The sequence below is a fragment of the Anser anser genome (assembly GCF_964211835.1).
Source record: "Anser anser genome assembly, chromosome: 5".
Lineage (NCBI taxonomy): Eukaryota > Metazoa > Chordata > Aves > Anseriformes > Anatidae > Anser > Anser anser.
This window is the reverse complement of record NC_139725.1, coordinates 56,470,118-56,494,734: the sequence shown is the minus strand read 5'-3', so window position 1 is coordinate 56,494,734 and position 24,617 is coordinate 56,470,118. Positions and strand designations below refer to the sequence as shown.

The following is a 24,617-nucleotide window of genomic DNA, read 5'->3' as shown; positions in this document are numbered from 1 at the left end:
AGGCAGAATGTAAAACACGGGTGATCCTAAGCAGAATTAGACAGCGGGGTGCTGGCAGCGCCGTGCCGCCCATGCTGGACACTGTGGGGTCCTCCCTGCGACCCTACAACAAAGCAACAGCAGGAAGCGGTGTGGTGCTGGCCATGGCCCTGACTGGCAACAAAAACACAGAAGCCTTTTTAATATTGCAAAGACAGAAATTAAATCCTCCTCTTACGCAATGCTTGCCCTTCCTCAGCAGGGATCAAATCAATATGGGACCGTGCAAAGTCAATGGTTTATTTCAAGGGGTTTTGAATTGGGCTTTGTAGGCAAAGAAGCACCAGCCTTGTTTCAAGCTCCATGAAGACACATCAGTGTTTCCATTCCATGTCTATTTGTAAGACAGAAACGTGACTGTGTTCCTCTCTAGTCCTGTTTTAATGTTACACTATTTTAAAATAAAGTCTGTCGGAAAAAGGAATCAAGTCTAAGGCTGGAATTAGCCCTAGTGAAGCCTGGGGACCCCACTTGTTGGAAAGTGAGGATCACCCCCAGGTGAGTTAGGAACGGTCTCGTAGCATTAACTTTGCATTTTCTCGTGCTGTCTTCTGGCTTACCTGAGTACCTCAGCATCACTTCTGTGGTGGCAGTTTAAGCACACGCAAACGTGCATATGCATACACAGGCAAGCACATCGTTGTAATACAGCTACCAAACCCTGTTAGCAGTACGAGCAGTTTACTGCGTGCCTTCCTGGAGGACCTCAACAGCAGTAGAAACAGAACTTTCACATAATTTCTGGAGAAAAGCTACAATAGCAGGCCTACTTACATAACTGATTTACTTCAACAGAATTGCTTTCTGCCTTTAATCTGCTCAGCAGTTTATCTTTGCTGTCGTGATCGGTTGAGCTTTCTTTAAACCGTTATGGATTAGCATTCTGCTATAACACGTTAAAAGCTTAGCTTTGTTTATTTTTGTCAAGAATGGGGGAGGGATATCAGGTTCAAATGTTCAGGCAGCAGTTTGTGAATGGTTACTTTTCTTACACCATATTCAGGTACCAAATGCAAAGCGCAGCCAAATACTTCCAGAGACAGCACTAGCGGCTGGAACAAAAATATTGGTGAATTCATTAAAAAGAAAGAAAGAAACGAGGAACTTCATATATTTGCATAATTATTTTACTCTGTGAATATAAAATGTAATCCAGCGTTCAAAAAGTTCATCACACCCACCAGCTTTATATGGAAGACTGAAGAGTAAATGGAAGAGTAAAAGTCTAAAACCTTACTTAATGAAGCTGGTTGATGATTTTACTAAGTTTGCATTATTGTTGCAATTTGGAGACAGAAATCTTGCCGAAAGCAACATTTTTGTTATTCAGCTGCAGGAATATAACACACCATAATGCACATAAAACACCAAGCAAACTGAACCTCAGCCACACTGCTTACAAAGAGGTGTTCAGATAATATTAACCAGCCATTCAGTGAATTTTCACAGTGGACTCATCAACAATGACAGCTGATGATCTATTAGAAGATTACAGTACAAATCCAGCTCCAAATTTCTACTACAAATTGATCACAATCTACTATTTTAATCCAAATCCAACAATTAGCATGCTTATTTGACCTCCGTGTAACCGAAATGATTTGCAGATGCCAGAACGGAGTAAGAGGCTGTGCTCCCGAGTGCTGCCAATAACCCTCTGTGCAGCTGAACTCTGCTCCAAGGAAACACTGATTCTGTGATCAACCATGCTGGCAAACGCATGACCTTGCAACTTTCATATCTAAAACGAAGCAAGTAGGCACTTTCACATTCCTAAGAAAAACACACACACTAGTTAGTGAAAGTGTGTTAAAGAGAAGGTTATTTTTTTTTAAAAAAAGTATCTAGTGGTGCTCAGAAAAAATAAAAACATAAAACCAGGAAAGTAATTTGATAAAGAGGAGGAAAAAAATCCCAATGCGTTTGTGATTAGTATGCTGTTTGTTTTACTTTCTTATCAGGAGGGATCTTTATTCTGCAGATTCCAGTGAATGGCCCTTCCCTATTAATTTATCTTCTTTCTGATGGCAAGTGGAGCACTGTTCCAGAGTTCCAGCATTCCCTTAATGCTGCTCTGCTTAATGCTTGTGTGCTATTTAAACAAAGCATATTCCAACCAAATCTGACTATATATGGAATTCCCTGACAAGTAAAAATTTGGATGCCCTACAAAAAGGAACCATGAAAACAGCAAACACACACAAACACACAAAGCACTCCAAACTGCACAAACTCAACATGGACTAAAAGAGGCTCTTAGTGGCAAAGGTCAGGTACCCAGTGTGGCCGACCATTTCCCTCTGCGGCACACCGCTTTTGAACTGCACAGCTCCTTGCTGCAGATTAGTGCACGGGCTACCTTGGTTTGATGGGTTGCTGCTGTCAAAGCCAGCGCTAGAATTATCCTCGGCTGCTTTTCCAAGGTCAGGGATTTGCAAGCTAATTGTCCTTACGTTGTACACTCGGAGCAGAATTTCCAAGGTGTTAATCTCTGTAAAACCATATTCCTCCATTGCTAGGCAGGTTCTTTGGACTTGTTCAATGCAGGGGGAGAACGAGCAGATGCGGCCACCTACAAAATAAGACAGGAAGTGGAAAAAGAGGGTAAAAAACAAAACGAAGCACTTTTTCGTTTTTTTTTGAATCCTCTCAGCTGCATATAGAAATACTGTTACACAGAAGTGTGAATATTCTGAAAAAATCTTCATGAGGCAACTGTGCGGGTTTTAAAAGTGTCAAAATCAAACACGGATGACTTTACAAGATGCTTCAGACCCTTTAAAAACTGCAGTTGCAAATTCATTCATCTTCCAAACCCAGTGTTGCCCATCACATTTGTTCACGACGAAACTGTTAACGTCGATCCCTTTAGAACCACTACCCACTATTCTGGACCGAGGCACTGAACTGCCGTTGGCACCTACACAAAGCCAGAAGTCATCCTTCACACACTGCACAGAGTTGCCTTCATTAGAATATAAGTGTGCGTGCACACACACCCTGACAAAAGCGGCTGTGTTTATTTGAGAACGATGGTATGCGTGTACAGAATAAAGTAATCTCTCCAGGCCATAGATGGAGTGCTGCTAAGACTTTACCCTTTTAGTCAAGATGACTAGCGCGTCTCTCGAGCATTAAAATTTACTGAGTAGCACATCGGGCAGTTTCACAGCAAATGTTTCAAAACTCTAGGATAGGCTTTTAAGTGATAAACTAACACTTGTCTCCTCATCTGCGCATGGTTCATTTTTGATTCTAAATACAGAGTCCTAATAGGCCCCCTACAACTTTCTGCTGGCTACAATGTCACCTTAGCAGCTGAGAATAGAAGGATTCAGATTTACTCTGAAAAGCCACAGCCAAATCAGATCAAAGAATTATAAGGACACTGTCTGCCATAAAGCCAGGGCATGTGCTTTCTCCCAGGACACAGCGTCCCACAAGGCGACTGCCCTTCCTGAAAAGCTTTTGTGCTGGGGGAAGGAGAGCTGGACAATGCAGCTTCAGCTATTGTTTCACTTATTACAATTAGATGAAAATGTTTGCTGACCTGATTTGCATTCCTTCCCAGCCCTCTCCCAGGCTCATCCAGTCGAGCCTTCCAACATCAGTTGTCTAAGCAGTTAAAGAACCCATGCAAGTGAGAGCAAAGCCTCCTGCTAAAAATAGAGGCTATGCTGGGACTACACGAAGTCTGCTTTATCTCAAACTCCCCCCTTTTTTTTCCTTTCTCATTTCTAAAGTCATATCTCTAAAAAAAGAAAGCATCAGGTCTGAAAGCGTCAGTGCAGCACTCCAGTTACTGTGCAGCAACGATGTGCTGGGTACTGATTGGGGAAGAGCACTCTCCATGACCATTAATCCACCACACACTAACAAGGATTTAATTTTAGTCCTGGAATAAAGTCTCTGCAGCCAGGGGTTCTTATCACGCATCTTCAGAACAAAGCACCCTGGACAAGTAGTTCCCTGGAGTGACAATTAAAAAACAATCTAATAATCACCTGCAAAATTAATGCTGGTATGTGTCATTATTAACCAGCTCTGGTGATGCCAATTTAATCGCACGCCCAGTCTGCTAGTTCCCGTGAAATTAGATTTCCGTGTTTAACAGGGTGGCCAGGGCTAACAGAACGATTTTGAATCCAACAGCTCGTCCCTTCTGGCCAAAGCAGTGCACATTTCTGCCATGTCTGTAGATGTAAAAGAGAAAAGCCCAAGAAGAAATTCCCGTTACATAATTAGAAAGCTACTATAACGCACATAGGTTATAAAGAAAGCTGCTGCATTCTTACTGTGTACGGAACTGAACAAACGTCTAACTGAGCTAAATGTCAGTTCACAGTAACTCTTTGTCTGCAGAGAAAGAATTTGTGGGGAGATCAGAGACTTACTACTACTTCATTCACGCTTTGCTTTTCTGGTGTTTTGCACTGAAACAAAACCTGGAAATATATTTACATTTACAGTACGGCAGCTCTCCTTATTTATTCCGACCACAAGGATTTCAAGACATCCTCAGGCTTTCGAATTCACATGCTGTGGATTGACTGAACAATAAGGAGCCTGCACACAGCGGCTGCAATACAAGCTGCAGGCCCGCCTACGGTTCTTGTTGAGCCTTCAATTAAAGCCCGAGCAACCTTCATCTTGCCTCAGGGCCGTCAGCTGACCGCGGCACGTCAGCACCAAACTTGGTGCTGATTTATCAGGCTGCCCTCTTGCAAGGCAGACTGCCTGGGGGAAGGAGGGTTACAGAAAATGGGCTTTCAAGCCACTTCATGGAGAAGAAAGTTCTTGCTTGTAATAGCTGATATCCAGGTGGGAAGTGCAAAACGAAAGTTATTTCACTTACTGCACTGCTGGGAGATTCCCAGGTATGAAGAGTGAGAAAACTGGGTAACACAGCCGGTACTCCACATAACCGAGTGTGTTTTCATTAGCTTTGCCAATTGCATTTTTTTCCCTTTACTACCTATTGCTTTGGTTATTATTATACGTTCCTCCCGAATAAATATACCTACAAATAGCTTAGAAGCAGAACCACCAAGCATCTGTCTTTATGGATCGCAGCAAAGGGGAGAGGGGGGTGTCCTCTGCCGTCTCCTCTCCACACCATCCGGCAGGCTGGATTTGACTCGCAGGCTGGACGAGTTTGATTAAGCAGGTGTTAACAAAAGGTTGGAAGGCTGCAATTAGCAGAAGGCTGGAAGGCAAAAATGAAATTGCAGCTCCAGACTTACAGAGACTGCCTAAAATAGAAAGATTTGGGAAGCTTCAATTGACACGATGCTTTGTGAGTTGCAAAAATGTGGCCTCTGAGCAAGAGAAAGCCAGCAGTGAGCAGGACATGCTCTTCTGCTCTAGGAGCAGCGACGCTGTCCTCAGCAACCCAGATGCTTCTGAATTCCCCTCTGCAGGCTGCCCTCTGTACCCCTGCCGGATTACCAGCTAGGCAACACCCTTTCTGTCACAATCACCAAACAGATATAAATCTAGATTTCAGCATTCACAATGCTCAGATTCTCTGAGAGCCCTCTTGTCCTTTACACATCAAGAGGCATTTAGGGCTTAAAGGACTTGAATATGCAGTGCTTTGTCTTGCCATGCCAAGGATTCCTTAATGAAGGAAGAAAAGACATGTACTGCCTCCCTTTCAGCTCGCTGGGGAATGCTGCGCTGTCTGTGGATGACAAAGGGGTAGACTAGACTAGAGAGCAGGAAAAACAACTGAACTCAGACTTCTAAGTACAAACTAGGTTTGTGTTCTCTGAAAACTCTCATTTTCGGAGAGCTACCATTCCTAAATTTGTTTAATGAGATCTGTGTGTCATCATAAATTGATACAGTAATTATCTGAGATTAATCCTGTTCACATTGGGAAGCTGTGCAAGCTTTTTGATCTGAAGAGCTGTCTGAAAATGTGTTTATTCATGTATAATGCATCTGACAAGTGCTACAGTTGAGGAGAAGAGAATAATGAGTCTCTATTAAAGCCTTAAATTTCTTTTTCCACCTTCAATTTTACAGGGAGTGAGTTTGAAACATTTAATGGAGAGGTTAAATCTCCTGAATCTGTAGGCTGAAACGAGCCCACACAGTCCTGGCAGTCATTGTAACCAGCAGTAGGGTCAAAAGCGTATGAAAATTAAAGTACAATTGGAACAATTAGAAAGAGAGCTTAAGGGAAGGGGGGGAAATAAGAGAGGATTTGCATCTACATAGCACTGTACACTTCTAAACCACGGAACAGACAGTATCTAACTCATAATCATGGGACACACCCTGCTATCTTAGAGATCAGTGCCTTGAAAGTTGCTCCTCCTTCAAGAGCAGTTCCTGGTGTGTTCCTGTGCAACTCCAACAAGCGATTTTGTTTCTGGTTTCTCTGAACAAGGACTAGCATCTCTACCAGTTCTGCTTAGCTAAACTCTGTCTTAGGTTTCCAGTATGGAAAATCTGGTAGCGCAACCCAACTGACAAGAACTCCAACTCTCATGATATGAAAACATGCGTCCAAGTTACGCACTCTCTTCTGCAGGTTGTAGCATGAGTCACAAGTGCTCTGCTAGGTTTTTTCATCGTCACAATATTATTCAGAGGATGTGAAAAGAACATATGTAGTGCAGCACCATTAAGCTCTGGAGCCCATAATTTTGGAAATGATTCCATGACGTACAGAATACAGCACAGCATTTTTATTTCTGGTAAAAGAACATAGCTCTGGGTTTTGGGATCTCAGTGCATCGTGGTAATTGGAAGATTGCGTTACAAAGATCTCATGAAAGAAAAAGACAACACAGGCATTAACATTATGTAGGGGCGAGGCAAGAAGAGTCACCGAGCAGCATCACCATGGCATTTACTCTGAGCTAGTAGGACGCTAAAAATATTGCCTCTGTAAAAGGGGACAGAACGTCCTTTAAGTGAGTGTGCTCGTGGGCGATTTGATGTAGCTTCCCTGACAAGTGAAATTAGAGGATTTGGCTGTCGGAAGAAATTAAAGGATGTTTCTTGATTCAGAAAAGAAAATTTTCTCCAAATCACTTGCCAGCTCATTAATAGGAGCTTGATGTGTTTTTCTGCAAATGTGACCTTAACCTCCATGTTTGCAGGTACATCCTTCAAGAGGAATTCATTCCTGCTCACTGTTAGCAGGCTGGCAAAAGCATGTAACAAAAACTAAATATCAGTTGGCTCCAAACTGGGGAATAAAACCTAACAACTTCCTTTAAGGTTCCTTTCATCCCCAGCTGCTTCCTACAAGCCATGCAAAGGCCAACGATTTGGGCCAGCATTCCTCAACATGGATTATGATGCAGGAATCCCGCAGGACTCACATGTCAGAGAATCACTTCTGCTTCTGGATATGGGGCCAGACCCATCGGGTGCACCTGACCCAACAATCCCCGACAGACCTGAGCTAGGTTAAAGCTCTCCAACAAGACAAAACAACTGGAGTTGGCCAAGCAAACAGCCCGTGCTTGGGAGCCGGATGAAGGTGCTTTGTGAGTTAGCCCCCACTTGCTAGCAGACCCTAGTGGGGCAGCTCGCAGCTCTGCGCTTGACCAGAAGGCCCCTCAACACTGAGAGGCTGTCTCAGTCTAGTTAGTGGATCTTTAACCTCACCTTGAGTGAATTCTCCTTCAAATCAAAGTAGGCGCCACACTAGTAAAGGCTGGTGATGACATTTTGCAAGCACTTATGGCTTCATCCATTTATCCCAAAACAATCTCCTGTGGACAGGAGAAGCATTGATATTGCCTTGAGTACCACCTGCATGGGTGGAGGAGGGCAGTCTAGACAGCACGCTAGACTGCTAGGCTCCACTTCCTGCCCTAACACATCCCCTGCGCGTTCCTGAGGGAGCCTGAGCCCAACCAGCACCGGCCTTGTGTCGCTGCCCTCTCGGCGTCATTCAGCCTGGGGTTCTCCCTACCCTGAGACTTGTGGCTGGGGATTTCAGCTGCTCCTCAAAGCCACACCTGGGTGGTTTTAAAAACGGGACCATGAATAACCTCTGGGCCTCAAGAAAAATAGCCAGTGAGACTTTTTACATGGAACTGGTATTCCCTGAAAGCTCAAGGGAGGAGGGTGGCAAGCCCAAATGAAAATTGAAACTAGCAAAACCAAGCAATGCCTTACCTACACCACAGGCTACTGGGAGGATAAGATATTATTTATTTGCTTATACATCAACGGTAATAACCAAACCTGGCAGGTTAGGACAACAATCGATGGCTGTGCTAGAGGAAAAAATGCAAGCAAGACCTACCTGTTTGAAGTCCACTGTGAACAAGCAAAACAAACAAAAGACTTTGGAAATAAAAAGCAACTACTACTGCAAGGAGTAGAGTATTGCTGAAGGGCTTCTGTGATGGCAGGAAAATACATATGGGGAGATGGTCAGAGGGGATTTCCCCCGCAGAGTTTCGGGGGAGATCTGACAGCACCACGTTACCTGATTCACATGATCTACCATGGATCACAGTTTGACAAACTCGTAATTTATGGGCTTTATGACACTTAAAAGGGAGCGGAAAGTCTGGATGTAAGAGTAATATCGTTAATATAAAGAATGGAAATAACAGAGGGGTGGTTGTAATAAGTTTGTTACTCAGACTGCTAATTTAAGCACCACCAAGGACGGATTTATTAATGCAAGAGGCCAATCCAGCCTAATATATGGCTGTATTTTTCCATCTCCCTATCTGAAAATTTAAGACCTGTAGGAAAATTATTATAGAAATGCATCATCTTCCACGGCCTTGGAAGAAATAGGCAATATTTATGAGAGCAGAGTAGGTGGGTGCAGAATTATAATCAAAGCACTACAGTATTCAGCTGTGAGATGACTGAGTCAAAAGTTTCAGGGCATTTAAGAACTGTAGGATGTTTGTTACCTCACTTGTTTCCGTATTGTGTTAATTTATTTTTTTTTTAAATTAGCCCGAAGGGGTTAACAGAAACTTTGCAAAAACCACCAAGGTCAGATAAGAAGAGCAGCCATGACTATAGAAACACATTCATCAGCTGATGCTCCTAAAGGAAAACAGTGCAAGCCTGGGAATGAAGGCAAGTTCTGCAGTGCAGCAGTGCCTGAGAGGTATTACAAGCAGCATTTCTGCTCGGAAGCGTGACTGGTGAAATGAGCACAGAAGGATGCAGCTGAGATGCAAGCCTGAACACCAGCAGAGCGCATCACCAGGGAACAAGAACCTTCTAGTCACAAACTCACTGTGCATTTTTATCCTCCTAGCTCTTCACAAATTGGCAGTGCTTTAAATGGGAGGCCAAGCTATTGTAAGCAGCACATTTACAGCCTACTGTAAGGCATAACGTGAGTGATAAGTGTACCCTGTGAAGAGGATCATTAGCACTCAGCCTACTAGGAGCTGCAAGATTCAGGATCTTGAGCCTAAGTAGGAGAGAAAATACTGATTTGATAAGGATTTGTTAAGGTTAAGAACTCTCTCTTACGCACTGTCTCAGCTGAAAACTCCATAATGAACAGTGTGGTTTTAAAGAGGAGGCTAGCTGATGCTATGTATTGAATTTCTTTAGCCCTGACTTCATTCTAAGCACCTTAAGACTTTAGGGGATGAATGACCACTGTCTGGCAGCACAGCTGCAATATTAGCATTGTGCATCACAATAAAACCCACAATGTGGCCCTGTCCAGATGTGAGAGAGAGGGCATGGAGGGAAAAGAATGGAACAACTCCTTTTCTCCAGTGATGCCCTATCATTATACTAACCCTTGGAACAGCGGTGAACATCAGCAGTATGTGCACAAACTGTTCTCACTGCAGAAGAGCTTTAACTATTTAAAAACAAAACAAAGGAGTGCTATAAAATAATCTGCTGGCAGTAGGGAAGGAGAAGCACTTACAGATATTCTTCTATCATATTTTAGATGTTACAGCAGCAAAAGGAACAAAAAACCAAACCAAAACAACCAACCAAAAACAAACAAACAAAAACTACCCACATGATTTGGAATAAAACAGAAGCATGTGTAAGTTTGTATCTCTTACTATTGCAATTGACTATATACAAAAACCAGTTTTTGTTTATATGCAAGAAGAAAACAAACCAAAAGCTTCATGGCTCAGCCAGGTACTATGAAACACAAAAGATGAGCCGTAGACCTACACCAGGTCTCAGACACTGGTGGCTATTTGCAGCAAAAACTGCAGCAAGGATCAGCAGCTTTCCCTCTCGACTGGTACCTAATATGCATGATGCCACTTTACAAGCACAAAAATGTGGGGTTTTAAAATATATTTTATATTGGCTAAGCAGATGTAACCTTGTAGCACAGGAAAATATAGCCAAAGAATATGGCCAGTTTGGCCAGATTTAGAATATACAAAAACCTTTTCTAGGATTTCAAATGCTGAAGTGAGACAGGGATTCAAATCTTGGAGCTGCTCAAGCAGCTCTGCTTAGTATTCTAAACATGCACCACTTAAATAATTCAAATTGGACTGCGCAATGCAGCACCTTCTAAGCTGGGAAGTCAGCTGAGTGTTGTGCTCACTAGATTAGATAATTTGAGCATGGGAAGGACATTGTACAGTGCAGTGAAAATTATTTTTTTTCCCAGGACACACTGGAAAGCAGCTTCAAATTTAGCTGTAACCCTTGCAGGTAGAGAGTGCTAACGAGTCTCTATTTATTTACTTTTTAAAGAAAGAATGGATTACGCTGGTATTGGAAAGCTTTCTTGAAAATTGTCCATAGTAGCTGAGGGAGCCTAACGCTGGGGCTGGTCCTGACTCAGCAAGGTAGTGCACATTCAGTGACCTTTAAGAACAAGTTTAAATGCTGTGATTTCAAGAAGACCTAGCAATTTACCTGAAGTCAGTGTTCTACTACACCCGTGTCCCAGCACGGGACTGGGTTCTGCACCCTACACTTCCTTCACTAGCAAAGTCACTTTGGTAGCTGGGAGCAGCCTGGCCTACGTTAGCTCAGATTCACACCAGTACAGCTACAATGGTAGAACAATAATTAGGGGAAAACTTGTTCCAGGATAAAAGAATGATTTGTTCACTGAAGTTTATTTTTCAATAGGGAAAAGATTTGTTATAAACTGAAAAAAGCCATCCAGTCGCTCAATAGCAGTTCCCACCTGCTGTCACTGTCCAGGAATAGCTGGCACAAGCTGGAACAGCCATTATGTTCAATTCCTACTGTTACCAATGGCAAACTTCTCATTACCTCCAACAGCAGAGATTTAAGGCAGAAATTGGCAAGCATATTTAAGTACAACCACATTTTCTTTAACATTACCGATGGAGAGCTCTGTTAAATAGGTCCAAATCTGCAATGATTGATGTAAAGTGCTTCTGAACACCTTCTATACAAACACCTTTCCACTGAAGTGCCAAAGAAATTTGCTTTCAGCATTTATTGTTGCTGCTGCTGCCCACACACTCTCAGATCTAGCAAAATGCACTTGACAAAGCTTCAAATATGTTTTTAAGTTTTTTTTTTTTTTTTAAAACTGCCCATGCTAATTGTAGCAGCTAGCACAGGCCTGTAGGAAAAAGTTGTTCTGCTCTTTTCAAATCTTTCGCTGTAAATCGCAGACCTCTTTTGAAGGTTTTTCATCCTTAGAAATGCCTATAGACTTTGACATTTGAGAACAGCGATCACACAATGGAAAGGAGCAGATCTAGCATATAGCTCAGAGGCAGAGATGTGTGCATGCACAGTACTTCCTAAAAAGAGATAAGTGCGGTTACCTTCAGCTTTTAATGCTGCCTTTGCATGTCCTATGGCTTCCCATGGAGACGGAATATCTAGGAACACAGCATCTGCAATGTTTGAGACACCAAACCCATTCTTGCAGACGTCCTGGTTGGTCACAGTCACCAGATGCTCCACCCCATGCTCCCGAAACTCCTCCCTGGCCTTCTCAGCCCTCTGTTGGTGGAACTCCACCGTGTACAAGTGCCCTGTGGGAGCCACTGTCCTGATGAGAGCGTGGGAGAGGGATCCGCTGCCTGTACCTGGAAAAGAAAAACAGCTCGTGAGACGCCTTTTGACAGTGCTCCGCATTAGTACGGTGGTCTTCTCCATCAGTCCGACTGCTTGGAACACTACTCAAAACCAAAACGAACACAAACCACTGGTTAAACTACCGAAAGAGAGCAGTCCTTCCCCAACAAGGAGACTGAATGACCTAGTAAAAAGTCTTCAGGGTCCTCAAAGCATTAGTTAAAATGATGCCAAGAGCCAACTACAGCTCTAACAAGAGCCACAACAGGACACGAGGAATCAAACCCAACAGGAAATACTCAGGAAAATTAACCAGAGATTTTTTTTTCTTAAAGTGCCAGACTCTTCTAAGGTAAAAAGAGATGAAGGCAAATTTGAGCATTTTCAAAACCTCACACTTGGTTGAAACAAAGAAGAGATGTTGGTAAGGGTCTATGAAAACCCTACTGGTCCTAAAGGCCATTTGTTTGCATGGACACGTTTAGTGCCTCTTAAGACACTGGGCACCCTCAGCTCACACTGGAATTATCCAAAACTAAGGCCTTCAGCTCCTTGCAGCCACGCTGACCAAATGACCTGATTACACGAGTGACTTACCTATACACATGCCTGCACAACCTTCATGAAGTTTAATGAGAGCAATCCCATACCTGGAACTGTCCGTAAGTACAATTACCATGTACAGTGAGGGACTAACCATTAAGACAGACTTTTTTTCTTGTTTTAATTTGATAATTTAGGAAACTTATTTTTAATGATCCATTGGCGTATTAAATAGATGAATGACTAATAACCATTTCACTAAAAAAAACCACCCATATACCAATTTGCCTTGCAAATTACTCACTGAAATGGCATTTAACAGAAAACCCCCCCAAACTCAAAACCCCACAGCTACCCCAAATTATCTGTGTTTATTGATTTATAATTCTGTACTGGGAGAACATTTCTCCTGTAAAAAGAAAATCTATTTCTAGCTATCTTCAGTGACGGTCCAGGCTGTATTTCAGCCTGAAGCAAGTTCTTTTAACTAGCATAGATCTTTAGAAGTTGTTTTTTTTTTAAAGACAGAACCTGAAGTACAGCAGTAGCAGAGAAAGCTTAGAAACTGCAGAGAGGAAGTTAATTAGGGGACACAGAGGCTGGTATGCTGCTTAATTGGAGCAATACTTCCCGTAACCATACAGGAAGTCAGAGTTTACTGACAGATCCAAGGCTCTTTCCCTCTAGTCACATAAGGGGAGAAATATTGCTATGGCACTGTATTTAATCTGACAGCTCTAAAAGGGAGCCGTTCAGACTATACACAGAGCTCAGGGCCCGTGTTTGCCATGGGATCAACCAAATGAACTGCAGAATGGGCACTGCTCCTCGGCTCCCCTCTGAGAGGGCTGCGACCCCAGCAGGCAGACCAGCAACTCCCCCGGCTTTAATGGGGCAGATTAGGCAGAGAAGGACCTACAGCTTCAGCACTGGCCCCAAAGAGGTCCAAGGGAAGAGGGAAACTTTCACGCAAACATTTATTTAACGTGAAAATGCATGCATACGTGCCAGGATTAAAGCAAACAAAAGGCAAATGGCAGTTATGTGTGCACATGTGGAAAACTATCTGCTGCTCATGGCACCTGTCAGCTCTAAACGTCGACATTTTCCCTGTTCAAAACAAGCAATGGTATCACAGTAGGCACGTGGTTGCAAAAACTCAATAATATACTTACACAGCAAAGAAACAGCATGTCATTGATTTTCTTTTAATGATAAAAGCAGCGATGCCCATGGGATGCTAAAATGACTGAAATTCTGCCTTTAGGTTTCACGCCAGAAGGCAGGATTGCACAGCTGAGAACTTCTGCAACCTCACCGAATTTAATTATTTTACCTTTCAAACGGGTAATGCTGCCCACTTTCTGTGTCCTTCTCAGCTAATCCGTAAGAGTGAGCAGAAGGTCTGTCAGCACAGCTGAGAGGTAAGCAGAAGAGAGAGGCAGCTTGCGCATGTATCCGATTTCCTTGTTCATACTCTTTCACATTTTTAATCACTTTCCTTTCAAATTAGCTTTTAAAAACACCAGAGAAGATACTGGAAGGAAATCCCATTAAGATTTTTTGGCTTATTTTCTGTTACTCTTTTTTTTATTCATAAACACTCCAAGCCAAAACCAGAACCAAAAACAGGATGTTGGAAGTCATTGCTTGCAGGCATGCCTTACAGACTGAGCTTTTGTTAGACAAGGTTGCCAGGAATTATCTGTTGTTGACTGGCTGCTGCAAACATGAGAATAATGCATACGTATCACACTTTACTCCATCAAATTCTATCACGCTAACATCACTAATGAGAGTATTTCTGAAGATGCTGCCTGTCTTCTCCTTGACAACACCCTCAAAACTGCAGGAAACAAAGAACAAGATGGCTATGAATCACCCACCACTGCAAATTTTCTTCTTTTCTTCAAAAGACCGGAGATTCAAAAAACCCAGTCCTGTGAAATAATGAAGACCCTCAACTCTCATGCGCCTGATAGTTCAGCACGTTTGATGTGGTTTGTTGAGTATGCTCATAAAAGGTCTGGCAGTTCAGCATGGATCTGTACTCAAGCACAACCCCTAAAACCCAATCAGCACTGTCTGTAGAAGGGAGGGGTTCAGCCCTATGTTCCTCTGCTGTTATAGCTGGGGAAATGAACATTTATTTTCATCTCCTCCTTTGCAAATCTGCAACATCCAACATCCGAGTCTTCTCACCACCTTCTCAATTCCTTTCCAATTTCTCTCTGTCCTCACTTCAAAATCACTGTAGAAAAATCAGGGTTCAGCAACACGTGACACCTAGGCACCAGCCTGAAATAAGTTCCAGCCAGGTTCAGAATTCCTTGGGAAATGAAAGGTAGCCCTCACATGATAAAGCACCAGCCAGGAAAGCAGCAAAATGTAAGGAGCACTACCGAAAACACGGACTGGAAGAACACTACCAAACCTGAAATACTGTAGCTGAATTACCTGCATACAAAAGAACAAAACCTTGAATGCCCCAAATGAGTTTTTTTTATCAGAAGAGGCAAGCTAAGAACTGGATGGACTTCAGTAGATTTTCATTTCTCTTCCTTCACAGGCACAGTGAAACGCCTGGTCCTGATTTGGCCCTGAAAGCAGAAGGTAAGGCAACTTCTAGAACAAATACAGTTTAGAAGTTTTACATGAGGATACTTGCCTTTCTGGCTGCTTGCACTATAAATAGCCTTAGAAACCGTTTGCTCTCTACCACAGGACAATATCCATTTAACTAGAGCAAATTAATCATGAAAAGGCTCTGCAAGAGAGGCAAAACTGGAATAACTCAAACTGTACTGAAGGCATCCTTACCAGCATAGCTGACGTTTTAGAGCTCACTTAGATGAAGAAACACGATCTGTGAATCTCACCCTGGCCATTGCACCTATGACTTGTGAGAGTATAGTGCACTTTTAGACTGACTATTCAACAACTTTAAACATCTCGGTCCAAAAGCAGACATCTGCATTGTAGGCATTTAATGAGATGCCACAGGGTCCACAATATGCTATGCTCAAAGCTCAAAGCTCAGAATTTGAGGAAGAAGAACTATGCGGGGAATCAGGATGTGGACCAGGAAAGTAGCCCATCTCAGTCCAAAGGCATGAATTAAGATCCCATGTTAAAACCATGGTTAGCTGGCTAGTGGCCCTGCAGATACAGCAAAGTGCTATTCTTCCCTTCCCAGGCTCATCTAAGCTCAGGGGAATGTTTCTACCCTCTCTCACGACAAAGAAACCAGAGCAGTTCTAGAAGGATTTATACCCTAACAAGTGGACACCGAGGTGAAACAATAGCTCAGTACCTATTGATACGTCCTTCTGATTACAGACTGCAAAGTATTGATCGGATGAAGAACTCGATCATTCCCCTGACCTCAAAAAGATTTCTTCCCACTCTCTGCTTATTTAAGTGGCAGGTTTTCCACAGAGAAGCCTCCACACACCTCAGCCACCTTGAGGCAACGTCCACGTTAAGATCATTCCTCACGTTTTCAAAGCTGCTGCGGACAACATCTGACCCCTTCAAAACTACCACCTGCTGTTTCAGCACTGTATTGATACACATCAGGCCACTGACAAGACAAAGACAAGTGTTACCCCAGCACCAAACATGGCACTTGACTGATAGCTGAGCAAGAGAGCACATTTTTACACTGTTTTCTGTTCAGTCGGGTTTTCTTATGACAAAGGACATTTGCCTAGACTCCTGCAATCCCAGCCGTGCTACCACATAGGAGACCTGATGTTGTGTTCCACTACATTTTCTCAGTGCAAGCTATCACTTGGCTTGCCTTCCCCCCAAATTTCTCTTCATGGATACTTTTTTTAAAAAAAAGTACAAATTGTGATTTATAACCCATGACGTTTAGAGCTCTGCACCTGCAAAATACTTTCCAAGTTTATTACGGCAGGTTCGTAATCCAGAATAAAGCTGAGGAAGCTCTTAAGTGCACGCTTAAGTTCATATAGCTTGAAAACAGGAAAAGTGATTAACTATGAAGAGTTATTACATACTGGATCAATACAGTGCCTAGTAACATTTTAACAGACTTGAAGTATCTGGTGCAATATTTGGCTACACAAGGTATTCTAAAATGGGCAAATACAACAAAACAATGGCAGTGTTGCTGTATTAGTCTCCTAGCTACCACGCTTAAACCTTAAATAATAAGAGAGGTCATGAGTCAGCCACGAGAACGGATGGAGCCTCAAACCCAGAGGAAAATTAATCTTTAGACAGAGCTAACAACTCCACAGCCAGTATCTGTCAAGAAAGGCGGAACAGAGGAAGACCGCTCACTGTACATGACAAGTTTATGTAACAGGAGAGTCATTAATCACTTTGAGTGAATATATAAAGAGATCTTAAGCATCTGATGGAAACTAACCTGGAGATCTTACTGTGAAGACAGTCAAAGGCACAAACGGTGGCAGAAATGAGAGACAGCAAGAGCTGGGATGGAGGGAGGGAAGAGGAGTGGGAGGGAAAGAATTACAAGGAAGAAGATTAGCCCTTTCCCTTGCTTATCTGTTGAGGACACGCTGCTGAAACAGGCATTTTAGGAAGCAGAATGGAGGCCAGAGAGGGCCACTGCTCACTGACCAGATCCAGGAGTCGGGGGACTAATAGTGTGCAAGTTTTTAAGACTGGCATTGCCTACAAAAGGAATGGGAATGTAAAGACTGAAAAGAATTTGCTCTTAGAGATTCAAGAGTCGGAGTTCGTTAGGGGGAGATCTGCAAAACGGACGTAATATCGTGCAGTTCGGAGCTGCAGGAGAAATGCTCTTGGTAGTCAAGTGAAATGGGAAGACGAAAGTAAGCCTGGAAGCCTGGAAACAAACACTTTGGGGCATGAGCAGCATTTCTCATCAGCTGCAGCTCAGCGGCAAGGCTGCATGCATCAGAGTGATGCCTCAGGTGGCACCAGTTTTGGTTCAGGTCTTTCGTATGCTGAGGGAATACAACGTTCTCTGACATTTGTACTGGTGAGGCCTTTCTTCTGCTTCAGAAGGTGTTACACAAGGACCAGGTTTTCGACTTCTCTCATTCTAACCTGAACAGCTGCTAAGAGGTAGATATGGGAGACATTATAAACTTAATTAGCATACGTTCCAAAATCAAATTAATAGTTACAAAGCTTTGGTCTGCACTTTACACACAAGATGCAGCTGCAAACAGTTTACATGCACTTGTGCCACAGAGATGGTGCAGACGCGAGCAGAGTTTGTCAAAAAGTCACAAGAGTCATGGCATTACAGCTGACTTGCTGGGACTCCACAATACACTATTAATCATTTATTAAGTAGCCATTAATCATTAAGTCCTCATTATTTTTTTATGAGCGTACTCTTAACAAAATCTATACTCAGACCATGAGTTTGAAAATTTCATAACTGTTTTGGAGAAGCTCTAGTGTAAGACTAGCCAGGGGCTCTTGTTATTCCTCCACAAAGAAGCCATGAGGACCCAGGGTACTGCCCTCAGTCTTCAGAAATCCTGTCTGTGGCTTCAGAAATCCATTGCTGTGTGGCAATGACCAGGGTTTAGCAATTTTTAATTTGGGATTTAGCTGGAGGGAAGCAAAAAATCCAATTAACATTTTTGCTCATGTGAGTCTGATTTTGTTGAGTGCTAACGGATCAGTGGGATGGTGGTTAGAATACTTTTGACTAAATTACATTTTGTCTAAATACAATGCTCTGTCGAAGCCAAAATAATTCTTAGATTTATCAGATTAAACAAGGTTACATAGTGCTGTACTGCATTTCCTGAGTAATTCTGAGGGTTAGGACAGATACTTGTTTAGGTCTTACCAGGGAGAGAGGACAGTAAAAATGCCTATGTAAGTGGTCACTGGGAAAAAAGAAAAAAGAAGAAAAAAAAGAAGTTTTTACATACTTTGGTTTGGCAAAAGCATCTGAAAGGTTTCATATTTGTTCCAATGTAGTATAAAAATAAATTTCAAAACCTCAAATTCTTTTGTCGAATGGGGTTGTTATCCTATAGGCAGCTGTAATCACTGAGCTGAAAATAGCCTTGCCTTAGAAGTTGACATCAAGTTTAGTTTTAGGGAGTGTGGTGGCACGAAATAAAGACTCTGTTTATTCCTTTATTTAAACAGTGACTTGTGCATGCAGTGAACACAAGTAAGACCAGAGTTACCTGATGAGAATGAACGCTTCATACTACCAGGCCGCCCACAGCAGGTATTTTAGCAGCTATCTCAAGTATCCTTTAATTCTGGAAAGATCTGGCTGCTAAAGACTCCTTCAGGGAGGTGAATTCCAAATATCAGGGACCAATACTTTCAGGAGATCTTAGCTCCAACAACAGCGATAATGGTTTTAAAATCTCAACATACTTTCATAAATTAGCAATTAGCAGGAGATCATATTCCTATGCCTCCATCATGGAACATCGGGCAGATGCTGAGTTTCCTTATAGCCTCAATAGAGTATGCTTGGATCATTTTAATTATGCATGTGCTGCCGACAAGCTTACTCTTTATGTATTTATTAGAGATAATTAAAATAGTAAAAACTGTATTAATATGTTTATATCATTTGTGACAAATCATTACTAATCAATTTAAACTGCACAACGCAAGTAATACAAAATTGAGCCTTATGGTTATTTTCCTGATTTCTTCTAAGCACACACAAAAGCTCACGTGTACTGGTGTTCACAGCATTATAACACGACATGGAGGACATTTCATCTTACTTTTATCCACCCGTTCTTAACACAGGTGTGCAGATTACTCCACAATTCTGCTTGCTTACCCTGGCTACATACAGGGCATTCCTGTCACACTTTGGTAGTAAGACAAGGGGAAAAGAGCCCGGCCTGTTTATTGTGCCTGCTTTGCCCATCCCTACAGCAGCTACGTGTTCAAATAACAAAAAAGACAGACCTCCATGCTAATTAATGCTCAAGATACATCTAAAACAAGCAGCAATGGGAGGAAGCAGACTCAAATGTCATTATTAGGCCAGATTTCCTGTCTTGTTCCTATTAAACATCATTGGCTAACTCCTTCTAGGTCACGCAAGGTTAATCTAGAACTAATGATTTTGGATCACTGAACACGGTCTAATTTTGGATGCCACCAAAGTAGGTTACATCATCACACCGGAGGCTCCTGTTGTCAATACATGTAAATTTTTTTAATTCAAATCACCACTTCTGGTCAGTTGTAAGCAAATTTGCAGTAAAGCTCTTGCTTCGAGATTAACCAGATGAATTTGACATAATGCTCCTTATTTCTTCACATACAGTGAATGTTTCAAGCAATACAAGCACAACAAGCTCAACTGTAGTAGTAAAACTGTCCACTTTTCCTAGAAAGCTGAAGTTAAAATACTTTCATTAGAACAGCACAGACATTAAAATAAACCTGGGGACAGTTTCCCATTAGCAAAAGGATTGTTTGTAGCTACAAGTTTTGACTCATAACATTTCTGGCAATCTGGACTGGTTACCTCATCAAGTGTTTCCATTTCTTAGCTGTTTAGATAAATGAGCTTTTAAAGATTTTCATCTAGGTACCTTTGACATTACTGAAAACATTTTATGTGCAGCTCAATACTTTAACATTCACCTATCCCAAGTGAGGCAGGACATGCAGCAACCCTCATCTCCCCAGCCCAATGTGCTGTACTTATTCTTCCCACAAAGCAAGGAGGGGAGGAGGTAAAGAGCTGCACAATGAACAATGCTGCTACTTCCATGACAGCCCTAGAACCACCTAATCGCCCTACAAACTGAATTATGAACACACAATTGCTTGGCCATTTGAGCAGTACCAGAGGTTTCTCTCCATGGCTTTGCCTGTTTCAAGCGCCAGCACACAGCAGGCAGCTCCGTGCACCACCTGTTTATTAGCGGGTGTAACTGGACGCAGAGATAAGTGGTATTTCAGTTGTGCTGGAAAGCAGCCATTATGGACCCAAAGCTGCCCAAAATTATGCATGGGTGGGAACAGGAAATGTTAAATGCAGGTAAATGCAGTGCAGTACGACCCCATCATGCTGATCCTTTGCCACTTCTGTGCTACAGAGGGAAGCATATAAGGCTGCTTCCTAAAAAGACTCCAAGTAAACAGCCAGAAAAAATGAGGACAAACTCTCTACAGTTCATATTTTTTCCCAGACTACAGAAACATGATCAAATCAAGCAAACCTCATACTGCCTGCAGCAATAAAACCATGAAGGCATTATTATAAACTGTATTAACTAGGAAAATATCCATCTATATGAAATTTAACTCCTCCTTACTTGCGAATTATGCAGAATCATGGAAGGGGCAATACACTAAACTGAGTTTAGAAACATAACACAGCACTGTAATGAATGCATCATCCATTATATCACAGAACTACAGTGCGCTTTGCAAGCAGTTGAAGTGCTACAAGTGGATCACACTTGGGAAGAGAAAAATGAAATATATGTATTTACGTGGTATTTCTTGATCTATGTACTGACATTTTATTTCCCTTATTACTAGAGTTCAACCTCTCATCTTCAGAGCCTTTTACTACTTCACCTCAACTGTTTTATCTCCAACTGCTAATTCAGGGTCTGGATATCGATTCAAATAACGTCTTTTGAAAATGTTTTTGAAGTGCTTAACAGTTTTAGAGAATGGAAAGAAAAATGTTTATATATTTATTTTAAGAAGATGAATTCATCACATACTCAAAGGTATACATGTACATAAGGCCAACACACTGAAGTAGTATTGTGTGTTGAAGAAACAGCAGCTGATAACACGTGCAAATTAAATAGAATTACTCAATGTGTAGGCTGGGAAAATTATATCACAATGGAAAAAAAAAGACTTTTTGTAAAATGTAAAGTTAAGCGTGTTTTTCATGAAAAGTGTTGGTGTTAGCCCTTAATAAAGGATTTCAACATACTAATTATTACCTGATTCACAGACTATGGAGCCCGGCTTCAGTTCTAACATCATGGTGATTATAGAGATGTCAGTGGAATACAGAATCTGTGTCCTGTGCGGAAGATTCATGGTCCACAGTTCTGGAGTTGGATGAAGAATAAAAACCCATCCTCCTTTACTGCAGGTCACTTTGGAGCCATACTTCTTGCCTATGAGATCCATGGAATGCCGGATGACCCCGTACTTAGTCTGAGTTACAGTCCCATGTTGGACTTTCACAGGGAACATGGATTCGTGGCCCAAGAACACAATAGCTGTGTCACCATCCTTTATCGTATCGCCATATTCAATAAAACTCATTGTGACAGTCTTGTAGTGGGGCTGGTGGCTGTCACCTAAATGGGAATAAACATCAAGACATTTTTATGGTATCACGATAGGGCTGTAACTACAGACGAGTTATTTCATTTTCCCCAATATATAAAAAAGTACACACTGTGCAAATAAGATGTTAGCAAGAGAACTCCATGAAACTCAGGGACCTCCCTCTGCCACGCTGTTGATCCAATTAAAATCAATGGAAAGATCCCACTGATCTGAATATAACCAGTATTTGTAGCATTGTATGGTACATTTAAAAGAAAATTTACCAAATACATTGTAATTTACTCAGCCGGCTCCACAATGCTACAGGGAAACTTGCAAGGTAGTATCAATTTCAGCAGTCTGTTCAATTCGAGTTCACAAGCTCTCAGAGTATGTTGTTAAGTAGTGACTTTAATTTCCTTCTGCTGGCTTATCCCTTGGTGATTTACAACATAAGACAATGGTTACTTGCCTGGATATCAATCACTAGTTATTAGGACCACTTAGCAAAAGTTTGCTTGAAAGTTTTCCAAATGAAATTTTAGAGATAAGATAAAGGTAGTATCCTCATTAATTTAAGTATAAATTTGACTAAGTACAAAGAAAAAGCAATATTACGGCCTTTAATTTGCCATTGGGGGTGCAAAGTAATTGTCTGGGAAGTGATCTGTGCTATAACTGAACGTAAACAGCCATTTGTAAGCCAATGCAAACACTGTTGCATCATTTTAGTCCTCTGTTCTCAGAGCTGTTTAGAGAATTACAATTAAATTTTGTTGTCTTTGAGAAAAAAACATCGATCTTAGAAGGCAGTTTACAACAAAACCTGGCAGTGCTTTTCAGATAAGGTAGCTAACAACCTAAGCTGCAGGTTGATCAATTTGTGGAAGGAATTGACTAATGAGGCAACGGTGATCCCGAAGTTAGAAATGAAGGCCAGCACTAATTTTAGTTTCAGAATAATTATTTAATTTGGGTGCTTTTGTATTGAATATGTAAGACCTATTTCACTGTTTTCACTAAAAAACTTTCAGTTCTAAAATTCTAGTCTGTTTTTGTTGACCAATGTTTGTTTTAGTTCATTTTCCTGGTAAGCAGCTGGATTTATAAGTTGGCGGCTGGAGTCACTGAGACTGAGAAACAGAAATGTTTGTGGCCCAAACTTCCAAAGCTTATGACATGTAATACACGTATTCATATACCAAAGCAGAACAGGCTTGTCCGGACATATGGTGAAACAGCAAGAACAACATCCCATAAATGCAGAAATGTATACACACTGGACTTTGTGAGACAGTACAGTGATGCTTAACCAGGTTTTACAGCTTGCACCATCTGATTATATTGATGTTCTTAATCTTTCATGAATTACATCTGTAGTTCTCAATCTAGATACTATTTATGAAATGTAGTTTTCAGCTCTTGTTTAGAATAATGCCGTTTGGAAAGAGTGTGAGTGCAATCCATTTCTTTCACAGCATTTCAACTGTAGTTACACCCATGTACAAAGCATCATTCCTGCAGCACTTCTGCAGAAATAAGGAGTTATTCTCCTTTTGGCTTCTAATTTCTCTGCCTCCCTTTGAGCACTACATTTATCACAGCTCATCAGAACAATGTATGCTGACATCCCCAGTGACAGCTCTCAGGCACGCACCTGGCACGTTATTTTTGTACACCTGGGGTAAGCTGAGGGTCTGTGAGGAGTTCTGGTAGCTTCGCTGCCTCCCCCTATGACATGGAGCACATCAGTTGACAAACATCCATTATTTTCACGCATTTTCAATCATTTTCCATTCCCTAACGAGTGCAGGGCCTAATGCCCTGTTGCTGCACTTCCCTCCTTTTCTCTTCCAGATGTCACGGTGCAGCCTGTGTGGATTTCTGCCACAGGCTGCTGCGGAGTGGAAGGGAAGGTGAACCTGTGGCTTGTGGCAAGGGGTTGGCATTTTCCTGTGGGTTCGCCTTAACTTTTCATCACCTGCGACTGCTACGACCTGCACTCGGTGACCCGGGCGATCCCATACAACCTCACACAGGGAATCACTACAACGATTTGTGTTTGCTCAAACCAAGACCGAGCTCTGTCTCTGCCCTTCCTGACCCTGTGGCCGCTGGCTCCCACACAGAGATCCTTCTTTCCCCTCAGGGCTTCTGGACAGGGCTGCGCTAGGCACTGCCGCGCAGGTTGCGATGCCCCTGCTGAGGAGGATGAGGAGGATGAGGAGGATGAGGAAGGCAGGCACTGTCACGCACACAGCTAACACCCAAACCCCCTGCTGTCCCCCCACAGCCCCGCGCCCGGCGGGGGGCACCCAACTCGCCCCCAAGCCACACGCGGTGGCGGCGGCTCCGGCGTGCAGCGCCTCGGTTCCGGACTTGCGGGGGGTTAAAGGCACAAATAGGGCAGGGAAAGGGGGCCAGGGAGCGCCCTCACCCGCTGCCCGGGGAGGGAGGGAGGGAGGGAGGTCGGCGTCCCCCCGGAGCCACCATGTCCGCCCGCCCCCCAGCCGTTACCTCCCGGGGCTGAGCCCCGCCAGCACGCCCGGCCCTGCCCGGCCCGGCCCGGCTCTCCTCACACGCGGTGCCCGCCCCGCGCCTCCTCCCAGCCCGGTCGCAGGCTGCTGACGCTCCCCGCCGCCTCCGCCCCCGCCAGCCCTGCCTGCAGCCGCCGGGTTACCGCCGCCCCTGCCCGGCTGCCGGCCCTCGGTCCCCCGTTCCCCCCCTCAGCGGTGCAGGGGGCACAG

At 42.9% G+C, this 24,617-nt stretch overlaps 1 protein-coding gene across 3 annotated transcripts; it reads right to left on the bottom strand.

Moving 5' to 3' along the window:
- Positions 1-1,150: 1,150 nt before the first annotated feature.
- TRMT61A (tRNA methyltransferase 61A) lies at positions 1,151-24,537 on the bottom strand. 3 transcript variants are annotated; one of them, XM_083837336.1, is made up of 5 exons: positions 24,388-24,537; positions 21,534-21,899; positions 11,793-12,059; positions 2,493-2,611; positions 1,151-1,812 (listed from the first exon to the last, which is right to left on the bottom strand). In XM_083837336.1, the coding sequence occupies exons 2-5, from the start codon at positions 21,862-21,864 to the stop codon at positions 1,612-1,614; spliced, it is 918 nt and encodes a 305-aa protein (XP_083693462.1). In that variant the 5' UTR covers positions 21,865-21,899; positions 24,388-24,537; the 3' UTR covers positions 1,151-1,611. The 3 variants fall into 3 exon arrangements, with proteins under 3 accessions (XP_083693462.1, XP_083693461.1, XP_083693460.1); XM_083837335.1 differs by adding an exon at positions 23,528-23,601 and having other exon boundaries at positions 1,151-2,611; positions 24,388-24,446; XM_083837334.1 differs by having other exon boundaries at positions 1,151-2,611.
- Between the last annotated feature and the right edge of the window lie 80 nt (positions 24,538-24,617).